At 46.9% G+C, this 25,043-nt stretch overlaps 1 protein-coding gene across 5 annotated transcripts in view; it reads left to right on the plus strand.

Annotated features, from left to right (window-relative positions):
* Positions 1-25,043, plus strand: part of Ppm1h (protein phosphatase 1H (PP2C domain containing)) — a 268,368-nt gene that overhangs the window by 164,457 nt on the left and 78,868 nt on the right. For 4 of the 5 annotated variants that reach the window (NM_001110218.1, NM_176919.4, XM_030245116.1 and 1 more), the window contains one exon: positions 15,178-15,262. In NM_001110218.1, coding sequence (NP_001103688.1) covers positions 15,178-15,262 — 85 coding nt within the window. Of the gene's footprint in view, positions 1-15,177; positions 15,263-21,066; positions 21,433-25,043 lie in introns of those variants that run through there. The other variant, XM_006513740.4, reaches the window with a different exon arrangement.

A 25,043-nucleotide genomic window follows, 5' to 3' on the forward strand; every position in this document is an offset into this window, starting at 1 on the left:
CCCTGTTTCCTTTCTTTCTTTTTTTCATTTCTTTTGGTTTTGTGTTCACTTTTGAGATAGAGTCTGTCTACATAAATAACCCTGATTGCCCTGCAACTTGCCATACAGACCAGTCGGCTTCAGGCTCACCTGCCTCTGCCTCCCAAGCGCTGGCATTAAAGGCGTGCAGCCCCGTGCCCAGCTGCAAGTCCTCAGTGTTGTCCACCATGTAGACATAACAATCCCTAAATCTTTTTCCAGCTTTGACCTCACTCCTGGGCCAAGCTCCACCTCGCCAACTGGGCATTTGCTAGCCGTCCCACCTGGCTTCAACCTCATGCCCTGAGTAACACGTGCCCAGAACACACGGTTCCCCCTCCAGCCTGGCCGGCCTCCCATGCCCCTGTGGTGCATGGCACCATCTCCCAGCTGAGAATTAGCTCCACATCCTGGGCCTTTTTCTTGTTTACTTCCCACACTGAAAGGGGGAGGTACATATGTTGTCTCTAAGAGCTTTTTGTTTCCTAGACATATTCCAGCTCATTTCTCAGCCGTCTTCAAGAGCCCTTGGGTAAATTATGGAGTGGAATATGACAGAGAAAGTGGATATGACATGGGAACCTTTTGTATCTGTCACTTAAAATAAAATTTAAAATTACAGATATGCTTGGAAAAATATTGAAGACACCGATGCTATTGTTAGTATCAATGTGGATTTTTTAAGGCTATTGATTAAGGAAAGCAAGAAGGTCCCATTCTCCCCTCTAGATCACCCAGCTTCGGGCTTGTGGGTACTCTCAGCACATGAATGGAGGTAACATCAGAGATCATCATACTGTGTTATCATTAAAGTCTAAGCAGGGCCATTAAATACGGTTTGCTTTTTTGGCTTCTGTCAGGTGTGAAGACCAAGAAATCCATCTCCCATTTCCCACAGCAGAGTCTTACCAGAGTGATTTAAATAGCATTCCCTCTTGTTTGTCTCCCTCTGACCATGGAGAAGCGGTCACCCACAGTTCTCTGTGAACAAAACCATTTCAGACGTGTCACAGGGGATACGATCCAGCCAGCACTTAGGTACTTACCTCAGGCAAAAGAGCCACCATCGCTTTAGTGGCCCTTGGAAGATCTATTTTCCACCCCCGGGACTTTTTTTTATTTCTATCTTGCGGCTATGCACCATCGCTTCCATTGCTCTGCCTTTTTAAAGTAAAGAGGCCAAAAACAGACGCACATATCTAACAAGGGTGTGGCTCATGCAGAGTATCACTGACGATATCGCTTCAGACTCTGCATGTGGTACGTGCCTTGGCACATTCACAGTGTGCTATTTGTAACCATAGGTTGAGAGGACCAGATTAAGGGGGTGGGGGTGGGGACAGGGACAGGGACAGAGACAGAGACAGAGACAGAGACAGAGACAGACAATTCTGATTACTGGCTATCAGGAGAAAAATACACTGACTTTGAAACTGGAGAAGTGGTTGGGCACATTTGTGCCAGGGAACGGAACGGAGGGGTGCTGTGGATTTTAGGCACGAACCCTATACTTGAAAAAAACAACCCTAATGTGTACCCTATAACACAAAAGGGAAATAGTAGAACATTAAGTGTTCCATGTAGACACTGAAATCTCGGCATACAGGGAGGGCTTTTCCAGTGTAGGGGCTTTGGTGCCATGTGAGAAACCACTGTGTGATTTTCTAAGTAAATTCAATTTGAACTCTGTAGTCCTATATGAGAAAATCCTCCAGTTGGGAATGTAAAATGCACAGCCCCTTTTACAAACCTGATTGGTGACTCTTCAGAAGGTTCCTTTAATGTCACCCTATGCCTTAGCAGTTAACCTGTAGGCAGGCACAGAGCCATGAGAACTGTCGAAGAATCGAGTACACGTGTTCATACATGTTCCTAAAAAGACTCCAGTACACATGTTGATATATGTTCCCACAAAGATGACAGTACACATATTCATACATATCCCTACAAAGACACCAGTGCACATGTTCATACATGTTCCAACAGAGACTCCACTATAAATGTTCATACATGTTCCCACAGAGACTCCAGTGCACATGTTCCCACAGAGACTACACTATACATGTTCATACATGTTCCTACAGAGACCCCAGTGCACCTGTTCATACATGTTCATACCAAGACTCCACTGCACATGTTCATACATGTTCCTACAGAGACCCCAGTGTACATGTTCATACATGTTCCTACAGAGACTCCAGTGCACATGTTCATACATGTTCATACCAAGACTCCACTGCACATGTTCATACATGTTCCAACAGAGACTCCAGTATACATGTTCATACATGTTCCTACAGAGACTCCAGTACACATGTTCATACATGTTCCTACAGAGACTCCAGTACACATGTTCATACATGTTCATGCAAAGACTCCACTGCACATGTCCATACATGTTCATGCAGAGACTCCAGTACACATGCTCATACATGTTCCCACAGAGACTCCAGTGAACATGTTCATGCATGTTCCTACAGAGACTCCAGTATACATGTTTATACATGTTCCTACAGAGACTCCAGTGCACATGCTTATACATGTTCCTACAGAGACCCCAGTGTACATGTTCATACATCTTCCCAAAGACTCCAGTGTACATGTTCATACATGTTCCCACAGAGACTCCAGTGTATATGTTCATACATGTTCCCACAGACTCCAGTGTACATGTTCATACATGTTCCCACAGAGACTCCAGTGTACATGTTCATACATGTTCCTACAAAGACTCCAGTATACATGTTCATAGCCCCACCATTCACAAGAGCAAGAAGAAAGGGGGGGGGGAACAGGGAAGGACCCAATGGCTGTCAAATAATAAATGGTTAAGCACACTATGGCGTAGTCTTATGATGGATAATCACTCAGCCATGAGGAGGAGGAAAGCCGGGCTGCACACTGTAATATGGATGAACCTTGAGAACATACACGTGGTGACTGGAACTATTAATAAAAACCACATATTATACGAGTCCGTTTATATTTTATGTCCCGAGTACATCAATCCATAGAGACAGAAAGTAGATTAGTGGTTAGCAGAGCTAGAGAGAAGGAAAATGAAGAGTGATTTCTAACTCCTGCAAAGAATGACTCTTTTGAGGCGAGAGAATATGTCCTAGAGATTGAAAAACAGTGAGAGTCATTCAATCTTGTGAGTATACAAAAGCCTACTGAAATATATATTTCACCAGGTGGGTTCTGTGGATTGAAACATAACAAACTACTCCAAACGTTAATATACAGTTGAGCCTTTGACTGTTTTTCCAACAGTAAGCACCATGAAAACTTTAATGTCTTAAGGCTTTGCCTTCGCCCCGGTCTGGAAAATTTTGTGCCAGTGCATTGGATTTGCATGTTGCTGCCATAGCAAAATGTTTGTACAAAGGAGCTGAATGGTGACATTGAAAAATGATGCTAGGGGTACAGACACAAGGTGGGTGGCTTGTGGAAAAAAGGGGAACATGGGCTCAGTTATTCTCCTATGACTGGCCCGCCTATCTTTGCTGCTGCAAAATGTTCCCCTTGTCCGTTTCTTATGGGCATGTTTGCTGAGGAACTTGTGTGTTTAAGGGTTTTTTTAAATATATATATATATATATATAAATAAGTCATCATATTTGCACACTCCCTCAGTAACCACCCTGAAAATGGAATGACTAGGAATACACCCAAACCAGTTCTGAGCTCCTGGGATGGTGGCCTTTTCCTGTCAGCTATTTTTGGTACCTCTAATTAGCGTGTGCAGCCTGGCTGTCCTCTGGCAGGGGCAACCCCGTCAGCTGCCCTGCTTTTTCTCCCAGAAACAAATCTCTAGTGCTTGCGAAGAGACAGCTGCTTCTGCCGCACCAGGGCAGGGTCTGGCGCTTCAGGACAGAATGGATGCCCTCCCCTCCTGCCTTGGGATTGACATACACTGTCAAAGAGGGTTTTCTAAACGGTTTCTCTCTGTCGCCTTGGTCTAGCTTTTCATCCTCCATTCTGAAAACGTGTGGTTTGATGTTGTGTTGCAAATCACTTTCAGTTGAAAAGTGTGTAATGGAACCAGGCCATCCCATAAATACAATACTCTTCACAGAGTCACAGGTGCCTTCCGTATGTGGCTCTGCCTTCCAAGGAGACAGTTGACAATGGTGACATTATATCTGGGGCCTGGCTCAGTAAGGGATTCCTTGTTCTTTCTTACTTAAGGGAGGTACAAAGGGTGCCTTCTGAATTTGGTTGTACTTATTAGAATCTAAATTGTGGTGGTTTCCACCTGCTGAGAAGTAAGGGCTGAAGTACTCCAACAGGCATCTCCCTACCCTACTTAAGTCAGGCTCCCTTCCCAGAGAGCTGCAGTTTAAAACAGAAAAGCACCCAAGAGTGCCCAAACCCCACCCCTTCCTTTCAGAACAAAGACACCAAGACTCCCAGTTAGACGTGAAGAAGATCAAGAAATTCTGCTCTCCGAGCCAAGGTCATCTCCTCTCCAGCACACACCACCAGTCACTCAGACATACCTGAGTTTTCCCCAAACCCTGAATTTATTGTGGTACAGACTGTAATCCCAGCTACTCAGGAGGCTGAGGCAGGAGGATTGCAAGTTGAGTGACAGTTTGGGTTGCAGAATAAGTTCAAGGCCAGCCTGGGCAACTTAACAAGATCCTGTCTCAAAAGACATTTAAAAAAAAAAAGTAAAATGGGCTGAAATGTAGCTTACTGGTAGAGCTCTTGCCTAACACATGTGAGACTCTATTCACCACCACCACAACAAAAGGTGCAGGTGGGGATAAGGGGACTGCATACACCAGCACAGTTATGCCAACACACATTTAAGTGCACATAAGTAGGTCTGTGATGCAGGTGCATGGCTGTATGATTGCCTGATGATTTGTGGTGGCAGTCAGTGAACTTCCGTCCTATCATGATTCCTTCAGACTGCAACCTCATGACATTTGGCTGTCTGGCAACCCCCATGGTCAGAGGAGGAATCCAGGTATGACAAACCAAAGCAGTTTGGTCTAAGTTATAACTTCCAGCATGAACTGATTGATCCTTGTGCTTTGTCTTGCTTGGAGGGTTTGAATGCCTCTTGTTCTGTGGACACTGGCATCTTACATACCGTTACCTGGTCTTTGGACCAACAACCTGGCCATTTTAGACTCTTTCCCCATACCTACTCTATAGAGAAACGACTTCTAAATTGGTCACATGTGCACACACACAATTCACATGCACACATTCATACACATGCATGAGCATGCACATGTACACACGTGCATACATATACATGTATACACTCACATATACACATGCATGCACTCACACATATACATGTAGGCACTCACATATACATATGCACACACATGCACACACTCACATATGTACATGTATGCACTCATACACATGCATGTATGAACATACACATGTACACATACATACACATATGCATGTGCACTCACATATGCATATGCACACACATACATGTACACATGCACATGCATGTACACACACACACCTTGTTTTGAAGCTGACGGGCAGGGTACTTAGTAAGTGTTGCATGACACATTTTATTTGTAGAATCATTTGATTGCAAGCTGGGTGTAATGTGATGTATGACTCTGATTTGAGGGGCTAGGAGGTGATACACTCTGGAATGTGCTCTGCAAGAAGGCATAGCACAGCTGCTGGGCTTCCTCAAGCTTCAGAAAGCCCTTCAGCCTGCATCTCCTGCATCTGCCCTGCTCCATTCTCCCTGCCGCTTCTATGAACTCTCACCTTGCTAGGACTTCCTTGAATCTGGAGGTTTTGTTCTTTCTGTAGCTTATTAGGAGATCTGCAACTGACCAAGGCAACTTCTCAATGAAGGTTAGAAGGGAGCCAGGCTTCAGACCCCATAGCACCCTGGGAGGAGGGGCAGCTGCCCTGTTGGTGACACTTCACATATACCTAGCTTAGACTCACCCCTCAATATCCAGTGGGATGGACCCTCGGTCACCCCCCACAAGATACTCAAATCTGAGCATGGTCAAGCCCCTTATGTGTAGCCCTGTGCACACCCTCTGTATACTTTAAATCCTTACACTATTTATAATATCTAAATGCTGTATGAATAGCTCCTGTGCTGTGTTGTTTCAGGAACAGTGCGGCAAGAACAAAGTCGGCATGTGTGCAATCCAGACACATTCCCTCCATCAGAATGTGCCTGGTCCACAGCTGACTGGGTCTGTGGAAACAGGAACTATGGATGCAACACAGAAGGCCAACTGTACCCAGCACTTCTGCTTGCCCTGGAGCAAGGGAAATTGCTTCTAAGTGATGAAAGTATAACTTGTGCCATTTGGGACCTCCCAGTGAGATGCCCCATGGGCAAGGAGTAGCAATAACTGAGTAGAAAGATGGCTTTCTTTTGTTTTGCTTTATTCACATTACCAAAGAAACTGCTGTGTAACCACTGGATAAGTCATGGATATGTGCTCCCCAGAAGGAATGACCTTAAATCCCCAGAAGGAATTTTAATCAGCCCAGCACAGATCCCTCAGGCTAGGCAGTCATGATTGTAGAAGCCCTCTTGGCTGAGGTTGAGAGCCAGCCACAAGCAGACGGTCACCAGTTAATCTTTCAGACTTTCTTTCTGTACTGGTTTTTGCTTGCTTTGTTTGTTCTGAACCCACTCTTGGGAAGTCCTCGCCTAAAACACAGCGATGGAGAAAACTACAGACACTTGCAGGCTTGACCCGTTCATATTTTTATAACAAAGTTTGGCTTCTAGCTTCTCAGTTCACGACTCTTGATAAATTCTTTCTCATTTGTGCCTAAATGCCAAGAAATTTGAAGCGCGTGGGTGGACACTGGACAGAACCTGTGGCCTGGCACTTGCAGCACACAGATCCTAAAGACTGATAGCTTTGCAGGATGGCTGAGTATGAAGACGGAGTGATAGGCCGTCAGATCTGAACAGAAACTTCTCTTGAGTTTACAAGAGGAAGACACTCCGGTTACAGTCTAATATGTAAAGGACAATTAGCCATGTTCCCCATATCTGTTCCTCTCCCACGGCTCATCCAGACGCAATTATACTCTCAAGGACACTGTCACCATCAGGACTTTGCTCATTAGACAAAGTCCTGCAGGTGATAGGAAAGAACAGAACTTAGCTGGCTCATGGTCCCCCATTGGGTAATGCCCAGGCTGGCATCAGTAGAGGGTCTGCCAGCTGATACACAGAGCGCATCAGTAGAGGGTCTGCCAGCTGATACACAGAGCGCTGGCCACTAGCTGGAGGAGAACTCAGAAGCCAGGTACTCAGAACTCACAGCTCCTGACACTTTACTGAGCAGGGGCTGGGAGGTGAAAAGTAGAAGCCAGAGGACGAGAAGCAGTAAATTTACAGAATTGGTGCAGAGATGTATCTCAGCTCCATCAAGTTCAGGGTACAGGGATGCAGGAGCAGGCTCATGACCAAAGTGCTCCGAGATCACTGTGCACCAGCTCGGCCGCTGAGGCTTGGCAAGGAGAGCCTGCAGGCCAAGCCTCCACAGTTGCCTATGGCCCAACCTGAAGTTAGACTCTCTATATCGGGAGGAATGTGAACATAGTTTCTGCTGTCACAAGACACGAGTATCTATACATTACTCAGCAACTCGCTTTTCTTACGTACTTTGTCAAAACTGCCTCTGGGTCATAGAACATATACTTCATTCTGTTTTTATTAAAAAAAATGACCGTGTCCAAACCAATACATTCAGCAGTTCCCCTCGTGACGTTCTCGTGACGTTCGCGAGACGTTCACGCTGTTTCCAGTCTTGGCCACGAGAAGTAACGTCGGTGTTGGAGTTCTTCTCTGTGTGCATCCTGTGCGCCGTCTTTGAGTCTTTTCGGCTATATTCCCCAAAGTGAGCTGGCTAAAGCACTGAATGTGTAACTATAATTTTATCGTTTTTAGATATGTAACCATTTCCATTAATTATGAGAATAAACTGTCTTTACCCCCATTGAGAATGACTATAGAATACTGATTTTTTTTTACATGTCTTCCAACATTACTTTGATTTTCATATGCCATTTCCCATCCTCTTGAGCGCTCAGTCTTTTCATAGATTTATCCAATGCCTGAAATTTGTACTATGGTTGTGTCCTGATCCACTCTCATTGGGACTTATTTTGTCCTGTTTTTCTTTCCTTTCGCTGGTTTGTCAAGTGCCTTCTGGGGCTTTGGTCAGTCCCACTCTGAGGGCAGGCATCACTGTCACACTGGTGTGAGCTTGAACAGCGTTGACAGTGAGATCTCCCTATGAGAAATCATCAAATCAAATGGCTGTTTGAAATGAGTGTTCCAGCTCCCTTTTGACTGCCTAAATATTTTCACTCATAGAAGCGGTAAGAAGTGGGTGTTTTCATTCTCAAATATAACCTTGGGAGACTGAAGACACAGGACTTTCTGGAACTCGTTCTCCGAACTGAAAATTCCCTGCCGAATAGATCACCTTCATCCTCCCGTGTGCCTAGTATTTGGTAGGGGAGGGTATCACTGCCCAGCTGACTCATAAGAACTTACTATTAAACCTGACCATCCAGCTCGCCATAAATAATCTCTACCCTGCAGCAAAAACACAGATTTCAAGCCATGTCTATAAATGACAGACTGACTTTAACATGGGGAAGATGTTTAAGGACCGTTCTTTCTGTAGAAGGAGTAGAAATCTCTAGAAGTTTCTCACTTATAAATCCACTAAGTGGGATAGGTAAAGGGAATATCCCCTAAAATCTGACCACACCCGTCACCACGGGGCCAGCCTTGAGGCTCTCGATCAGTGGTTCTCGACGTTCTGATGCTGCGACCCTTTAATGCAGTTCTTCATGTGGTGACCCCAACCATAAAATCATGGCTGACGCTACTTCATAACTGTAATGTTGCTACTGCTATGAACTGCGATGTTAATATCTGATCTGTAGGATATCTGATATACAGCCCCTGTGAAAGGGCCATTTGGCCCCCAGAGGAGTCAAGATGCGCCGGTTGAGAACCCCTGCTCTAGAAGGGACTCAGGTGGCCCCGCTCTCCTTGGCCTTCATTGCTCCTTCAGCTTTTCTGCTGGTTTGATTTTGATTTCAAGGAAATCATCTTGTAAAATAATAAAGAAGATATCAAAGTTTGGGGCTTATGGCCAGAGAATATAGCTTCGATTCCGGCGTCCTCTGCTTTATTGATTGTGGAGAATGAGATTTGCCAGTCTTCGCACCCACTCTGGCATATTAATCCCAAGATCAGAGGGATGAAAGGGAGCGATATCAAAAGGGAAGCCACGCGTTACATAGGAAGGGGCACCTCAATGTGGGGACTGGATGGGTTGGCAGCCAAACACTAACTAACCTATGGGAATGTCATAAAAGAAGAATGTCGTAAAGGAAGAAAGCGGGGCTTGTGTGTCTGGTGGAGTTTGGATATGCTTGCCTACCCAAGAGAGCAGTGGGTGAGCTGTAGCATAGTTGCACTTGGAGAAATGCAGATACTCGTGGGAGTTTGAAATTTACAGCCTCAGCAATGATAGCCGTGTAGGCCTGACATCTCCTTGTAGAATCTTTGGGAAGACGTAGATTTTATAACTGTTTGTTACATTTTTATCTACTTTGTGTGCACACATGCACAGCATATGGAGGAGAGCAGGCCATAGCACACAGGACAGTTTTCAAGAGGCAGTCCCAGGAATGGAATTGGCGGAAAGCAACTTCAGCTGCTTGGCTGTTTCACAGCTCAGACTGCACAATTAGTGATGTTCTTCCAAAGAAAACAGCTGGTTAGGGCTTTGTGTCGATATTTTCGCCCAAGTCCAGATCACACTCTAGTTCTATAGTTGCTTGTCCCTAAGTAGACGGTTGTGTTCTGTCACATACTAGGCACTGGACACTGGACACTTAGAGAAAGTGACCAAGCTCTACCTGGAAAATATCCTCATTGTGTACTTAGAAATATCACTGAAACCAGCGAATGCATTTGGGACTGGTAAGGAGGATGGTGGGAGGCATTCTGAGCCGACTTTCACATACGTGGGCCATTGAGAGATCTGAGAGGAATAGAAAGAGCAAGGTAAACACCAGAAATAGAGGCAGGAACCAGATGGTGGGAGAAAATGGAAATGCCAGGAAAGGAAGGGGATATCACACGTCAACAGTGATGCTTTAAAACTGCCTTTGTGAGCCAGGTGTGGTGACGTGTGCCTGTGCTCCCAGCGCGTGAGAGACCAAGGCAGGAAGATCATAAGTTGTAAGCCTACCTGAGCTATACAGCAAGACTTTACGTGTGTGTGTGTGTGTGTGTGTGTATGTGTATGTGAGCACGCACACACATACATACCAATTATTTGTGTGTGTTCTGTCTTATTCTTGTTTGTGAGTCCATGTGGTTGCTGGGATTTCAACTCAGGACCTCTGGAAGAGCAGTCAGTGTTCTTAACTGCTGAGCCATCTCTCCTGCCCTTTTGTCTTATTCTTGTAGAATCCAAAATTAATACCGAAACAATGAAGTAGATAGAGGTGCCAGAGGCTGGGAAGGATGGGGAAAGGGAGAGGGGGACATGGGTGAAACCAGACGGGAGTCTGCTCTGATGTTCGGTAACACAGCAAGATAAGTCTGCTTCAGGACATTGCGTATTTAGATCACTAATAGAAATGACCGTGACTAAGCCTGGCATGATGGCACACACCTTTTAATCCCAGCATTGAGGAGGCAGAGGCAAGTGGATCTCTCTGAGTTCCATGAGCCTGGTCTTATATACCAAGTTCCAGTACAAACAGGACTACATAGACCTTGGAGATGGGGGTAGTGTTCCCATCCCAAAGAAGGGATAGGTGGTAAAACTGGCAAATCTGCCAGTTAACCTGTAATCTTCAATATTTACAGCTATTGGTGCTTATATCTCATACATGTACATATTTACTTTTTAATTTTTTTTAAAAGCCCACTTGTATCCATGGGTAAGAAGTGGGCAGAATTGGTGGCTGTTTCGAGGCTGAAGCACAACAGAGATGGGCTGGCTGCAAAGACAACCTGAAATCTCAGTACATACTCACGTCATGTAATCATTCAGCAGATGTCACTACCAGGGCCATCTTTGTGGGCACGTGAACCGGTGGTCATGCAAAAACCCCACTATCAGAAGGATGCCACATTTGCTTTAGTGCCCTGATCCCGCCATCCATCTCGACGTTTCCAATTCTGTGCGTGTATGAGTTTGAACATACATGTTGTTATGTGTATGTGCACATGTGCCTGGTACCGTTCTCTGCCGCCTCCCTTCCTTTTTGTTGTTCCTTTATGTTTATTTTACATATATGGATGCTTTGCCTGCATGCAGATCTTCATAGCATGTGTTTAAAGTGCACAAAGGGGGACAAGAGAGGGTGTCAGGTCCTCTGGAACTGGAGTTGAAGACTCTATGTGCCTCCATGTGGGTGTGAGGACTCGGTCCTCTGTAGAGTAGCCAGTGTTCTTAACTGGTAAGCCTCTCCTGCCTATCTTTGTCTTTCCTTTCCTTTCCTTTCCTTTCCTTTCCTTTCCTTTCCTTTCCTTTCCTTTCCTTTCCTTTCCTCTTCTCTTCTCTTCTCTTCTCTTCTCTTCTCTTCTCTTCTCTTCTCTTCTCTTCTCTTCTTTTTCTCTTCTCTTCTTTCCTTTTCTTTTCTTTTCTTTTCAGATAGGGTCTTTGCTGAACCTGGAACCTAACAGTTTGGCTGCCAAGTAAGCTCCTAGGATCCTCTTGTCCCCACTCTTGTCAGCTCTGAGGTGACAAATTCACACTGTAATGCTGGCTTTTACATGGGTGCGGGACCAAGCCTCCATGGCACAAACTTTATTGACTCAGCTGTTTTCCCAGCCCCAAGTTTTCAATCTTTAAACAAGGGGTCCTGTGACTATATTTTGCACTGGGCTCTGAAATTATAAAACCAGTTCCACATGCAATTGCCTGATGCTGTGTGCTGTGCTGGGGAAATGACGTTAGTTAAGTCAAGCATGATTGTTATAGGAAGGAACTCGCTGGCTCACATGGAAGATACACAGGTCCTCTGTCTAGGGATGAGTCACAGGCAAAAAGAACATGGAAGAGGGAGCCTGGCCAAGCTTTATGATAAAGGACAAGGAAGGGAGATTGTCTAGGGGGTAAGAAGAGTTGCTAGAGTTAGAGGAGAGGTGTAAAAAACTAACAGGAAGCAGTCCTAAGAACCAGGGTTGGGTTCAGATGCTACCAGGGGATTTAGAACAATGGCGTATCCCGTAGAGATCCTATAGAGCAGTGATTCTCAATTTTTCTAATGGTACAACCTGTTAGTACAGTTCCTCATGTTGTGGTGACCTCCAACTGTAACATGATTTCACTGCCACTTTGTAACTGTGACTTTGCTACTGGTATGATTCATAATGTAAATCTCTGATATGCAGGATGTCTGATGTATGACCCTTGAGCATGTCATGACCCAGTGGTTGAGAACCACTGCTGTGCACTGTGTTGGCAGCAGCTGAGTGAAGAGGGAGACAAGATGTGAATTCAGCGCTGTTTGAGAGGCCAGTGGGCAGAGAAGAAGTGGAGACATTGAGTGTGTGTGGCTGTTAATGTACTATACAGCTCAGTAGAAGAGGACACTCTCCGGTGGGCCCTGGACTAACACAGTGTTGAGTTGGCTTTGGGTTCATTTTGGGGGCTTTGTGCACTCTCTTTTGAACGTGGTTTTATACTGTGGCAGAGAGTATCAGTGGAGAGAGAAGTTGACAATCCAGGAATGGAAACAGTGATGTTGGGAGGGTTCTGAGTTGATGCTTGGGCAGACCAGCCACAGCAAAAGGAAAGATGAGAACGGGAACTGGCCACTTTCCAGTCGGAGGACTCTCTTATCTGTAATGTCAAGTCTGCTAATGTTTGACTGAACAGGCGCTACCTCTTGCGCTTCTCTCTCTCTCTCTCTCTCTCTCTCTCTCTCTCTCTCTCTCTCTCTCTCTCTCTCTCTTCCTCGGGTCCAAAGAAACCCCCTGGGACTTCCCTTACCTTGATGAGGTGCCTGCTCTGTGGTCTGCACAGTGGTGAGAAGCTCACACTTGACCTTGACCTCCTGACCTCCTGATATACTTAGGACCTGTCTGGGAGGCCACACAGGCTTCTCCGGAGTGGAGGTTAGGGGGACAAGACCAAATGATCCTTATACCTTCCTCTTTGGGGAGTCTGACACCCCAACCTATCCCTCCTTTTGCTCACTACCCTTTCCTCCCTTCCCAAATATCTGGCTCATGGGACACAATCAGATGAGATCCGGGGGCCAGGAAGAAAAGCAGAGATAGACTAGCAAAATTAAGCAACATTTGGGGAAAGGACGCTGGGGAATGCATTGCACAGCAACTTCCAGCCGCAGGGAGCCTGGGCTCTGCACTGAGATAAGGTCTTAAGCTAGGCTTCCGGCCCACTTGCCTCTTTCATGTTCCCCACATTCCAACATCCTCTGTCAGAGCCCTTGCTCATTATGATAGCTCTTTCCCACTGGTAATTAAGATAAAGATTGTATGCAGTCATGCACAGTGGTCTGTGAGTGGTGGGGAGGATGGGTGGACTTACAAACATCTGCTAGTTTTTTTCTAAGAAGAAATCTTTAGCACATTTTTAGGGAATAAAAGAAGTGGGAAGGAACGTCACAGCAATAGGCGTCTTCCCAGAATGCGCTTCCCCTAACCGGTCCTGTTTCCAAAGCCAGAAGTTCTCTAACGGCTCCAGTCTCTTTTGTGGTCCCAATCTGTACGCCTGCACTGGCTCCTATGATGGGAGCCAATGGGACACATATGGCAAGGAGTCAAAGAGGGGGTCACAACCAATAAAGCCACTCAGGAGGGAGAGTGGCTCTCCAAGGTCACACTGGTAGAGAGTGTTCCTCAGAGCTCAGGGAAGACTCTTTGACGGATTCATTGGTCTCCACTCAAAAGCATGTGTGTCGGGAAATCTGGGGACACAGTTCAGCGGCGAGGTGTTTACCTAGCATACACAAGGCTCTCAATTCAATTCCCAGTACCAGAGTATAAAATGAGCTCGGAGGTTTGTCAGGTCTAAGGTTCCCCAGTGCCAGAGAGCTGTGAACTTAGTACAATATGTCATTTCCCCAAGCCAGTTCCATTTGTCATAGACACAGCCACCTTCTGCCTCTACCAACCACTGGAAACGGGCTGTCGGGTGCCACTTCGGGGAGTTGGGATTATGTCTTGGTGATAGAACGACTCTCTTCTGTGTGTGAGGCCCTAAGTTCACTCCCTACAGTGAAAGGTCCCAGCACAGAGGACAGGAAGCAGCCGTGGAGGGAGACTCAGGAAAGGGCCCCTCACGGCTGTCGATCCTGCAGCCTCAGTGTAGGCATCTCCCTGGTGCTGAGAGGGCAGAAACTCTTGGGCAGATTTTTTTTGGAATGTATGAAGTTTATGAGCCTTAAAATGGTAAGGTTGGCTGTTTCTCGACCCCAGCTTATAAGCTTAGAAACTGTAGTCTAGGCCAGAAAAGCCAGCTTCTAATGTGCTTGGGAAGTGCTTGGGAATCTAATTACAGCAACAGTTCAGTTAGGAAGGCTGGAGTAGAGCCCGAGACTGCATTTTCTTCCGTGTTCCCAAGTGAGGCTAGTGCTGCTGCTCACTGATCCCCGAAGTCCCAAGAGTCTAGATTTGTGGAGCTGCCCAAGTACGTCAGATACAAGCCACATCAGACGACAACATCAGGCTGCACAGCATTATAAATGATGTTCTCTGGCTACGGGTTAGCCACAAAGCAAATGGACTGCAGGCACACGTGGCTGAGGGCAGCCATGTTGGGACTGTGCAGAGAACGTTACCATGCTCGCAGGAGGTTCAGCTGGACAGCCTTGAGGGAGAGTGGGAACTGTTGCAACATTCGCGTGATTATTCATTGGTCCACTTAGCCCTTGAACGTGTACTTTATGTGGAGTCAGATGCTAGGGCATTAAGGCAATGGGTCCAGGTAGCGGCAAAAGAACAAAACACCTCAGTACCTCAGAACAGAGATGCCCGCAACACGGCGAGGGATCCAGAGATGTTAGAAGTGTACCTACCAGGCACGGGGGTGGTAGGAGAGGACATGTCGAGTGGTTGTCACTGAGTCTGTATGAGTGTAGTTGATGATGATGCATTTTTCCCCATTCCAGGGCCATAATCATCAGAAATGGAGAAATCATCCCCATGTCTTCCGAATTCACCCCTGAGACTGAGCGCCAGAGACTTCAGTACCTGGTAAGAGTCGGGTGGGTCTGGCAGAGGCAAATGGTGGTGGGGACGGTGTCAGAGCTGTTTGAGAGGAACACATTGCTATGACACGAGAGCAGCCCCACCAAACAGTCAAACGACATACGGCATTAACTCCCCCACACGCACCTTCTGGATCACACATCCTGGCTCTGAGTGTGACGACACACTCCACCTCCGTGAATTGATTATTGCAGCCGGCTAGCTTTCCCCCCCCCCATCTGCAGCCAACGGCTCACTGTATGAGCAGCTTCCATCACTGGGTCAGTGCGCATGTGCAGACTCCTCCCTCGTCCAGTGATTCGGTTGAGCACGTGCTGGTCTCGCTGTCAATCACATCACCAGAAGGACCCTCTTTCCCTATGGCATGCCACAATTTCACACTCAAACAAGAAGGCTCAAGATCCTTGGGGACCGTGCAGGTGTCAAAAAACCTGTTTCTGCACGAAAATAAATTCTCCCTACAGACACCTCTTAGGGGTGAAATAATAAGAGGGATTAAGAGACCTGTGCTCCCCTTGAAAATCGACATTTTATGAAAAGCAAACTAAAACTTTTTTCCTGTCCTCAGACTCCAGAAAAAAAGGGTGTTAGGCATAGGGTCTCAGATAAAAGTAACTTGGGGGCCATCCAAGTCCCAAGCTTCCGAGGAGGCGAAAGTCTCTAGGCAGTAGCCCAGTGAGTATGGTGTCTGTGAAAAAAATACTTTCCTGACAGGATTTCCATCAAGGTAGCAAAACACCAGCAGTTTTACTTCCACTCTACAAATGGATTGGTCTATCCTGCTCAACAAGTTCTTTCCTGTGTGTCTCAGCAGTGTAGGTAGTTGGGGTTGTTTATCTAGCATTTTCGTGTGTGTGTGTGTGTGTGTGTGTGTGTGTGTGGTGTATGTGTGTGTCAGAAGACAACTTGTGAGAGTCAGTTCTATCCTCCAGTATTGAGTTCCAGAGATTGAACTCAATTCATCCTGCTATGCGCCAGGTGCCTTTACTATTGGCCAGTTCCCACAGTGATAAGATTGCATTCCTTTTGTTGGTTTAGAAAGTAGCCCTGGTCTTTCATTCAGTTCCCCAGTGAGGCTTATAGGTTATAACTCCACAACATGACAAGCAGTGATAACTCATGACCTTAGTCTCAGCACTCAGGAGGCAGAGGCAGGTGGATCTCTGAGTTCAAGGCCAGTCTAGTCTTCATAGTGAGTTCTAGGATAGCCAGGGCTACACAGAGAACCTCTGTCTTGAAAAACCAACCAACCAACAGAAACTCAACAACATCGTCATGCCTGTTACCTAGTATGTGATAGCAGGAATCCCAAACTAGCATAAAATGAGCGCTATGCCTTTTACCAAATTTGTGTTGTATTTGATTGATTGTTGAGACAGCCCAGGCTAGCCTCAAACTTCCCTCTACATCCCCACCTGTGTAGAAATTGCTTATTTTGTTAGATATACTGAAATATTCCAACAAAACCAACTTGATGAAGCAAGGACTTATCTTGGCTCGTGTTTCCATCATGGTGGGAAGTCATAGGGGTAAGAGCTTGAGGCAGCTGGTCACAGAACATTCAAGAAAGAGGTGGACGTTAATGCTTGGGTCACTGTCCTCATATCTTGTCCATCCGTGAGAGAAGGTCTTCCCACCTCAGTCAACCTAATCTACAAAATCCTTCACAAAGTCCCGCCCACTGGTTTGTCTCCTTGTGATTCTAAGTCCCATCAGCCTGACCGAGTAGCCATCACAGCCCCCTGCCAAGAAGTGGGCTGGAGGTGTCATCCTGATTTCTAACGCCACTTTCCGGTGTTTGTGGTAGAATGTTCTTGAAGCTACCAGTGCTGGAGCCTGGCTTTCAGTAGGCTTGCTTCAGCCCCGGCTCTGCCGTTCCCTGACTGGATAGCTTTGTGCCTGTCTTCTGACCTTCCTAGACCTTGATTTGTCACATGTGAAGGTAGCACTAGACAGGAGGGCCACCAAGGGCCTCTTAGATACAAAGGTCATTCCCAGGAGAGTTTATAACAGTTTGCCTCTTTGCCACCTGTATGGCTTTCTCTGTCACTCAAGGCCATGAAAATGACCTTAGCATAGACCTTATCACCTACCTAAAGCTTTTCGCTGCCTACCATGTTGAAGAATGCAGCTAGACTTGCTAGCAGACTGATCCCTTCTGGCCTTTGCAACACCAGTCTCCCTTGCTACAACTGACCCTCACCTACCCCCAACTCCCCCACCTCCCACCCATGCTTCAGCCAGATCACTAGCATTCCTTGTCAGCTCATACCGCCGACTCACTGACCTACATCCGTTTGGAAATGTCCTCTGTTTAGACAGCTCTTCTTGTCTGCCAAAAGAATTCTCCCTCATCCTTTCTGATGCCAACACAAGAGACACTTCTGGGAAGTGTCCTCTAATCTTCCCAGGGAGTCAGCCCCCCAGTGCTGGCTCAGCAGTGGCCTGCAGTGTGGCTTTCAGCATATTATACTTACTGGTTTTCTTTTCCCAGCTTCCTCTCCAAATTGAGTTCTAAAAGGCAAGGTTCTTACTTCGTCACCCATTGGAGGACTCAACCTTGCTGCCGGCCCCAAGCTGGCTTGGAGGGGGTGTGCATGAAAGAGTGCTACACCAGCCGGAGTCAGAGCCTTCCCCTCTCCTCCATGCAGATGGCAGCAGGGCGTGAGGTATTTGTGTCCTTTGCCTCCGCTCCACTGTTAGCATCTCTGTCCCTCCGCATTCCCCATCGAAATTCACTTCCTGTTGGAGGCAAAAAATACTAAAAAGTTAATGTCTTATGCTTATACATTTTTCTTTATTTAAAAAAGGGAGCATGGGGACTCAGTTTTAACGGAGGACAGGGCGAGCTGAAGTTCTTGGGGGGACAATAGGGGTAAGAGTTCCACAAGGCAAGTCATTGATGGGCAGTCGTCAGTTGTAGGGATGGAAAACCTCCGAAGACGGGGGGGGGGGGGGGGGGGATGAAGCAGAATGATATGCAGAGCTCCTTTGTGTTCTCCAGGCCTCGTCCAAGTCTTCTTTCTTCAAACACGCCTCAGTCTATCTGCGCTGTTAAAACAAAATGCCATCAAGCAGCTGGCTTATGAACAACAGAGCTGTTTTTTCTCACAAGCCAGAGGCTGTGAAGTCTGGGATAAAGGCCCCAGAAGTTTCCGTGTTTACTGAAGGCCCTCATCCTGCTTCATAGATAGGCATTTGGAGGGCGGGAAGGCTTATAGGACAAAGATGTTCTGGGAAGCCTCTCTGCCCTATCCTTAAGCTATAGGCACACACACACACACACACACACATCACACACCACACACACACACACACACCACACACACATCACACACCACACACACACACACACACACATCACACACCACACACACATCACACACCACACACACACACACACCACACACACACACACACACCACACACCACACACACACACACACACACACACTCACACACAACACACCCACCCCCCCCCACACACACACAACACACACCCACACACACACACACACACACACACACACACACTCACACGGCCTTGCCCCTCTCTATACCATCACAGAAGGATTTGACTCCAACTTAAGAGACCTGAAGGTGTATAAAAATCCATCTAAAGCCAAATCCTGCTGGCCTGAGGACCATTCTCCCCTGCTTTCTTTAGCACCCACTTCTGATGTTGCTGAGATGAAGGGATCTCTCGGAGTCTGCCTTGACCAATAGGGGAAGATGCTATCAGTCCACAAAACTGGGCCTAAGCCTCAACTTACAAAAGAAGAGAGCACCATCTTCTTAATCCATACACCCAAAGCAGATAAATTTATTTAGTTTATATAAAACTTCCCCCTCTCCCCCCCCAGACATGAGGAGTGGTCACACTCAGAATCTAAGTGACACTGTTGGCCCAGCCTGTTATCCCTTCAAGTTTAGGAGTCTGTGCTCCGAAACAGCCTGCTCCAGGTGTAATAATCGTGCAGAACAAATGTTTGTAGCAAAGCATTTGAGATTAAAATATTTGTAATGTAACATGAAATCTATATGATAAAATATTTTTTTTTAGAATTAGGAGGTTGATATGTAAAGTCTTGAGAATATTATCAGGTATGAGAGAAAGATGATCCAAGTGTGGCGTAGACTTCTCTCAGCCCAACGCAACCGTGAGCTGTGCAACCTCAGTCCTCTCTCATGACTTGTTCTAAAATAGAAGTGGCGAGCAACCCCGTGGCCATAGAAAACAGTGTAGCGATGCCCGCTTATAAACCCATCGCAGCCAAACAGATCTAAGTCAAAACGCAGCCAGCATGCCTAACTCTCCAAACATTGTAGCTAAGCCTTGCCAACTCCAACATGCCTAGCACATGTACATGCCTGCACACCCCAACAGCTGACTATGATGGCGCACATCTGTAATCCCAGCACTCCAGATGCAGAGGAAGGAGAACTTCTGATAAATGGAGGCAAGCCTGGGCTACAGAGTCAGACCCTGTCTCAAAAAATTAAACACCAGAAAAGTCATCAACAGTGTGGTTTGTAACACAATAAAGAGTGGCCATCTCAACTCTTTTGCCTGTACTACTGAAAGTAAAAACTGAAACTGCTGGATGGATATTATTTATGCTGTCATGGAGTTAAAAAGAAATTATTATGTCCTGCCATTGTGAGCCAGGGACCATCTGTACAGTGAACCATTTTATGGTTTTAATTGCGTATGCTTCTGCTAATTTTTTTTTTGAACATCCAATTGCCTAATGTCGTTATGAACAGTTGGCGCAATGACAGTTGGTATTTCCTTTTCCCTCACATGATCTCGCCCAACGATGGAAAATCAAGCACCTCTCTTGTTCTTCAGACAAATCGAATTTTATGTTCATTTTGTGTGGAGGATAAATATTTACGATGGGATTATCAGGACGTCGAGGCCCTTGGCTGCTCGTTTTGAGTAGCTCTCTGCAGTCCCAAGGCTGTCTGGCTTGGAGAAACGGCTAATGAGCTTTGAGGAGTAGGGATGGTGGTCAGAGCCCTTTGTGTACCAGCCAGCCTTTGTGATGTGCAGTGGAGAGGAATGGTCTTGGTATGTACAGTCCGGAGGCTTGGGGATTACGAAGCTGGAAGCAGATTGCAAGATCTGCTTGATGAATGTGGCAGGCGTGTGAATTCTGTTCGGTCTTGCACCGTGACCTCGGGGGTTCTTCTCACGACTCTTGGGTAACAGGGGCTTTGCTTCGTAGGCTCTCTGGTGAGGTGACTAATAGAGTAGGCTCGTGGACCTGACATGCTCACACAAAAAGCAGCATGTGTATGATGAAGGGCCCTGTGTTCTTACCCCAGCCGCCAGGGAGACTGAGTGAGCCTACGGGCATGGATGAGCCTACGGGCATTGATGAGCCTGCGGGCATGGATGAGCCTGCTTCTTCATTAGCTAACGGTCTTTACATGGTTTGAAGGGAGCTTTTGTTTGTTGGTGGGTTGATCTTTAATGTGATCGAAGTAAACACTTAAGGGACTGCGCCATGCTAACCATGTTCTGAAAGAGTCAAAGCAAAACTAGGTGGGGGGCCTGGCTGCTGGATATTTCTCAGTAGAATTGAGTGCTTTGTGGCTGCGACCTCTGCTTCCAGTGGCAGCTAGAAATGAATCACCCTCAGGAGACCTCAGTAGCCCTGAGGGATGAGAGAGAAGCCCCGCCCCCTCCATTCTGCCTAGCCGTCTTTATAAGCTCCGATTTGATCACAACAAGATGCGCTGCTCTCAGCAAACCTTCAAATAACACACTCCTGTCCTTGCAGAAACCCGTGTCTGCGGCTGCTTTGCACGGAGGACAGTGTGCACACAAGACAAAAGTGACCTTCAGATATGCACTTGATGCACACAACATAACATCCTCTGAGGTGGCGGTGGTATCTTGCAACCAGCCCTTCTCCGGCCTCTTCCCAGGTGTCTGCTGCCTCCCCGGTGCTGGTCATGGGAAGGCTTCCAGTGACAAGTGTCGTGCCTCTGAGTCTGCTGAGACTTTTCATGCTCAAGAGTTATCGTCACAAATATATTCCTTAAGCCTGAACCTGCTTTTAACACAGGAGGCTCCTGCCGGGCAGTGTTGGCGCATGCCTTTAATCCCAGCACTTGGGAGGCAGAGGCAGGTGGATTTCTGAGTTCGGGGCCAGCCTGGTCTACAGAGTGAGTTCCAGGACAGCCAGGGCTATACAGAGAAACCCTGTCTCGAAAAACCAAAAAAATAAAAAAAAATAAAAAAGACAGGAGGTTCCAATGGAAAGTCCAAGCATGCGTCCCACTTCACCTTGACAAAAGGTGATTCGAACTAGTGACATTGCTGTGTGGTGGCAGTTATGGCTGCTGCTGCTGCTGCTGCTGCTGCTGTGGTTACAGAGTCTTCCCTCTCCGATTGTGCCATAGCAGAGCTTATGAATTTGGGGAGTATAGAGGACATCATAGTAATTCCAATGTCCTGGGCAGTTTAACTCTGTCTCATAAGATTGCATGTGATTACAGTGATAGGCTACAAACCACCATAGCCTGCTTTTTCGTATTTTCTATAGGTCCCAGGGAGAATGTGGACTTGCCATCCTTTCTTTAAATGCATATATGCCAAGCAGAATTTTTATCCGTTTTCAGTCCTGTTAGAACTTGCATACTTGAACTTGGTTCTCATGGCCTTGAGATGTGAGCGCAGTCACACATGTGCCATAGCTGCCCACATATGAAAGTCAGAAGATGGGGTCAGAGCTCAGTCTTCACCTCCCACCTTGTTTGAGGCAGGGTTTCTCTGGTTAGCCCTGGCTGTCCTAGAATTCTCTCTGTAGACCAGGCTGGCCTTGAACTCACAGAGCTCTGCCTGCCGAGAGTAAAGGTGTGTGCCACCATGCCTAGCTAGTTTGAGATTTTTAAGGATAAACTACAGGTAGGAATTCCTCATGAGAGAATCTAGCACATACATATTATATGTGAAATCAGCTACTTTTACATTTTTCCTTATCCACCCCTCCCAAACTAAAATATTCTGTCTCTATCCTGTAAATGAGGTGGGCAGCCTTGGCTCTGGAAGAGCCGTCTCATCTAACCATAGTGTGCCTGTCAGCATTAGCCGGGGCTGTGACTGACATTGCTCACTGAGTTTAGTTACCTTAGAGTTTCTATAGGATGAACCATCAAATTGCCTTGAGTTGTACGACTTCTTTTTTTTTTTTTTTTCTTTTTTGGCGGCAGGGTGGGGGAGGGGGTGTCGAGACAGGGTTTCTCTGTATAGCCCCGGCTGTCCTGGAACTCACTTTGTAGACCAGGCTGGCCTCGAACTCAGAAATACACCTGCCTCTGCCTCCCGAGTGCTGGGATTAAAGGCATGCACCACCAACACCCGGCGAGTTGTACGACTTGTAACCTGGTGAGAATCGTCCCCTTTATGGGCAAGAGAAAAGAGAGATCACCCAATGGCAGCGTGTTTGTTTTTATGGAAACAAAAGATTTCTGGTAGCCAGTGAAATTCTCCCTCTCAAATTCTGAGAGGTCTGGATATGGTTTTGTTTTGTTTTGTTTTGTTTTGTTTTGTTTTGTTTTGTTTTGTTGTTGTTGTTTTGGTTTGGTTTTGGTTTTTAAATTAATCTCAAAGCTGTAGTTAGAGTTATCAGAACAATACCTGTGGTGGGACCTGCTACCCTGTTTGATAGGTGAGTGTTTTGGCTCCCTGTATCCTACTGATGAGAATGGAAACCGGAGGTCTTTTTAAGGAGGGTTTGGCGGCCGCTCCTGATGCAGAGCGCAGAGCGCGCCATGGCCCAGCAGCTGCATTCCTAGGTGCCGGCCTCAGAGATTTGTGTGCAGGTGCTCATGGAAATATTAGATTGAGTTGACTGTTGTTTGCCACAGTCCAGACTGGTACCTGTCCAGGTGGCCACAGAAAAGGGGCTGAGCTATAATGGTAGCTTATCCAAGCACGGAATGCTGTGTGGCACTAAGAATAAAAACAATGTAGTTGTATATAAGGTAGATCTCAAAGACTTTACATTCCTCCTTCTCTCCCATGTCCACGCCCCCTCCATCCACCCCAGTACTGGGGGTTAAACCCGGGACCTAAGCACACTAGGCAAGGGTTCTACCACAAACCTGTGTCCTCAGACTTGTGACCAGGGGGACTACAAGAAAGTGCAAAATGGGCTCAAGCGCTCACTAAGCAAGCTCGAAGATCTGAATTCAAATCCCTGGAACCCACATAAAAAGCGAGGTTTGGTTTCATGCGCACCCACCCGTAGCCCCCAAAACTGGAGGATCGCTGGCATTTGGTGACGGCCAGTCTAGCTGTAGGTTTAATGTCAAGTCCTTCCCGCCAGCGAGGCTGAGTCTCCCAAATCCAAGGAGAGACTCTAAGCATTTGAGCTCAAGAGTAGTACAAAGAAGCACTTCTCACTCTTACTATGAGGTGGTGTTTACAATGAACGAATCCGGCAAGGGAATGCACCTGGTGTTATGTCTCATGAACGCTGTCTTTGGTCCTGCGAAAGGAGCCAAGTCTGTTCCCCACAGGCCTTTGCTTTTCCCACAGAGATCGTGTGGGAAATGAGACATACCAGGGCATCCCCGTCATGTCCTGGCTTTTGAGTGTCTCTTATAGTTTATGTAAACCTTTCTAGAAGGGACCTGTGGGAAGAACATCCTGCCCTCTGACCCAGCCAGAGTTCCCAGGAAGCTCACAACTTTCTTCCGCAGGAGCCCACAGTTCAGGGAGAGACCCTTTCTCAAAAGAATAAAGGGAAGAGTGGGGACAGAACAGGACACTGGTCACGGTCCTTCAGCCTCCATTCATGTATGTGTAGGCACACGCACATGTGCATACATGACACCCCCACATGCACGCGTGCACATAGGACACATAGATGTAAGCTTGAAGACCAGCAAATCCAGCCTAGAAGGCGGAATGGTGCTTCCGTCAGGAAGCCACGGAGATCTCATGGAGTTGTAATCACAGTGGAGGCGGTTCCTAAGGGGCTGGGAGGTGGTCCCTTTTAAGTGCTAGCTACATAGGTCTGATTGGTTTGTGAAAAAGCGTCACCCTGTCACTATATGGTATAAGCCCTTTACAATATACACTATGCTTCACTGAAATGCTTTGGACAACTGTGCCTTTTATTCATGTAAATATTATACTTTTTCCAAGGAGCTTCTCAGTATCCCTCAGGAAGCCACGCTCCTGTCTCCTCTTTGCTCTGCACCATGCTCCCTTAGGGACACGGCTCAGGCTCCTCCAGGCACCGAGCTGGGCTCCGCTTTCTTGAACAAGCGACCTGTACCGGTGCCTGAGCACTTGCCTGCGCAGCTCTTGAGAACCTTTTGGAACCACGCACACACATCTCCTCCCAAACTCCAATCTCTAGAATCTCCTCTCCTTTCTCCGCCATGGAAATCCCGCTGTCCCCCCTTAGTCTCTGGATCTAACAGCCATTTTGCTGGCAAAAGCATTCCTTCCATCCCTCATCCCCCCCCCCCCCATTGTGAGCTCTAAGCAGCGGGGGGGGGGGGGGGGGGGGGGGGGGGGGGGGGTCTCTGTGCTTTGACTGATAACTGACTTGTGATGGGCTCATGTTGCTTGTGTCAATGCCTTTCTCTGGGTATCCTCCACCCAAACCTGACACAGTGTCCTTTCAGCCTGACTCCACTAGACCACAAAGTAGCAAAAGTTGTTTTGTTTTTCATTCCAAAGGAGGAAAGTATATTTTCTTTCTAGCAGGTGGCTTTGAGTAACATCAAGGCCCATTGT

Source organism: Mus musculus, chromosome 10 (genome assembly GCF_000001635.26).
Source record: "Mus musculus strain C57BL/6J chromosome 10, GRCm38.p6 C57BL/6J".
Taxonomy (NCBI): domain Eukaryota; kingdom Metazoa; phylum Chordata; class Mammalia; order Rodentia; family Muridae; genus Mus; species Mus musculus.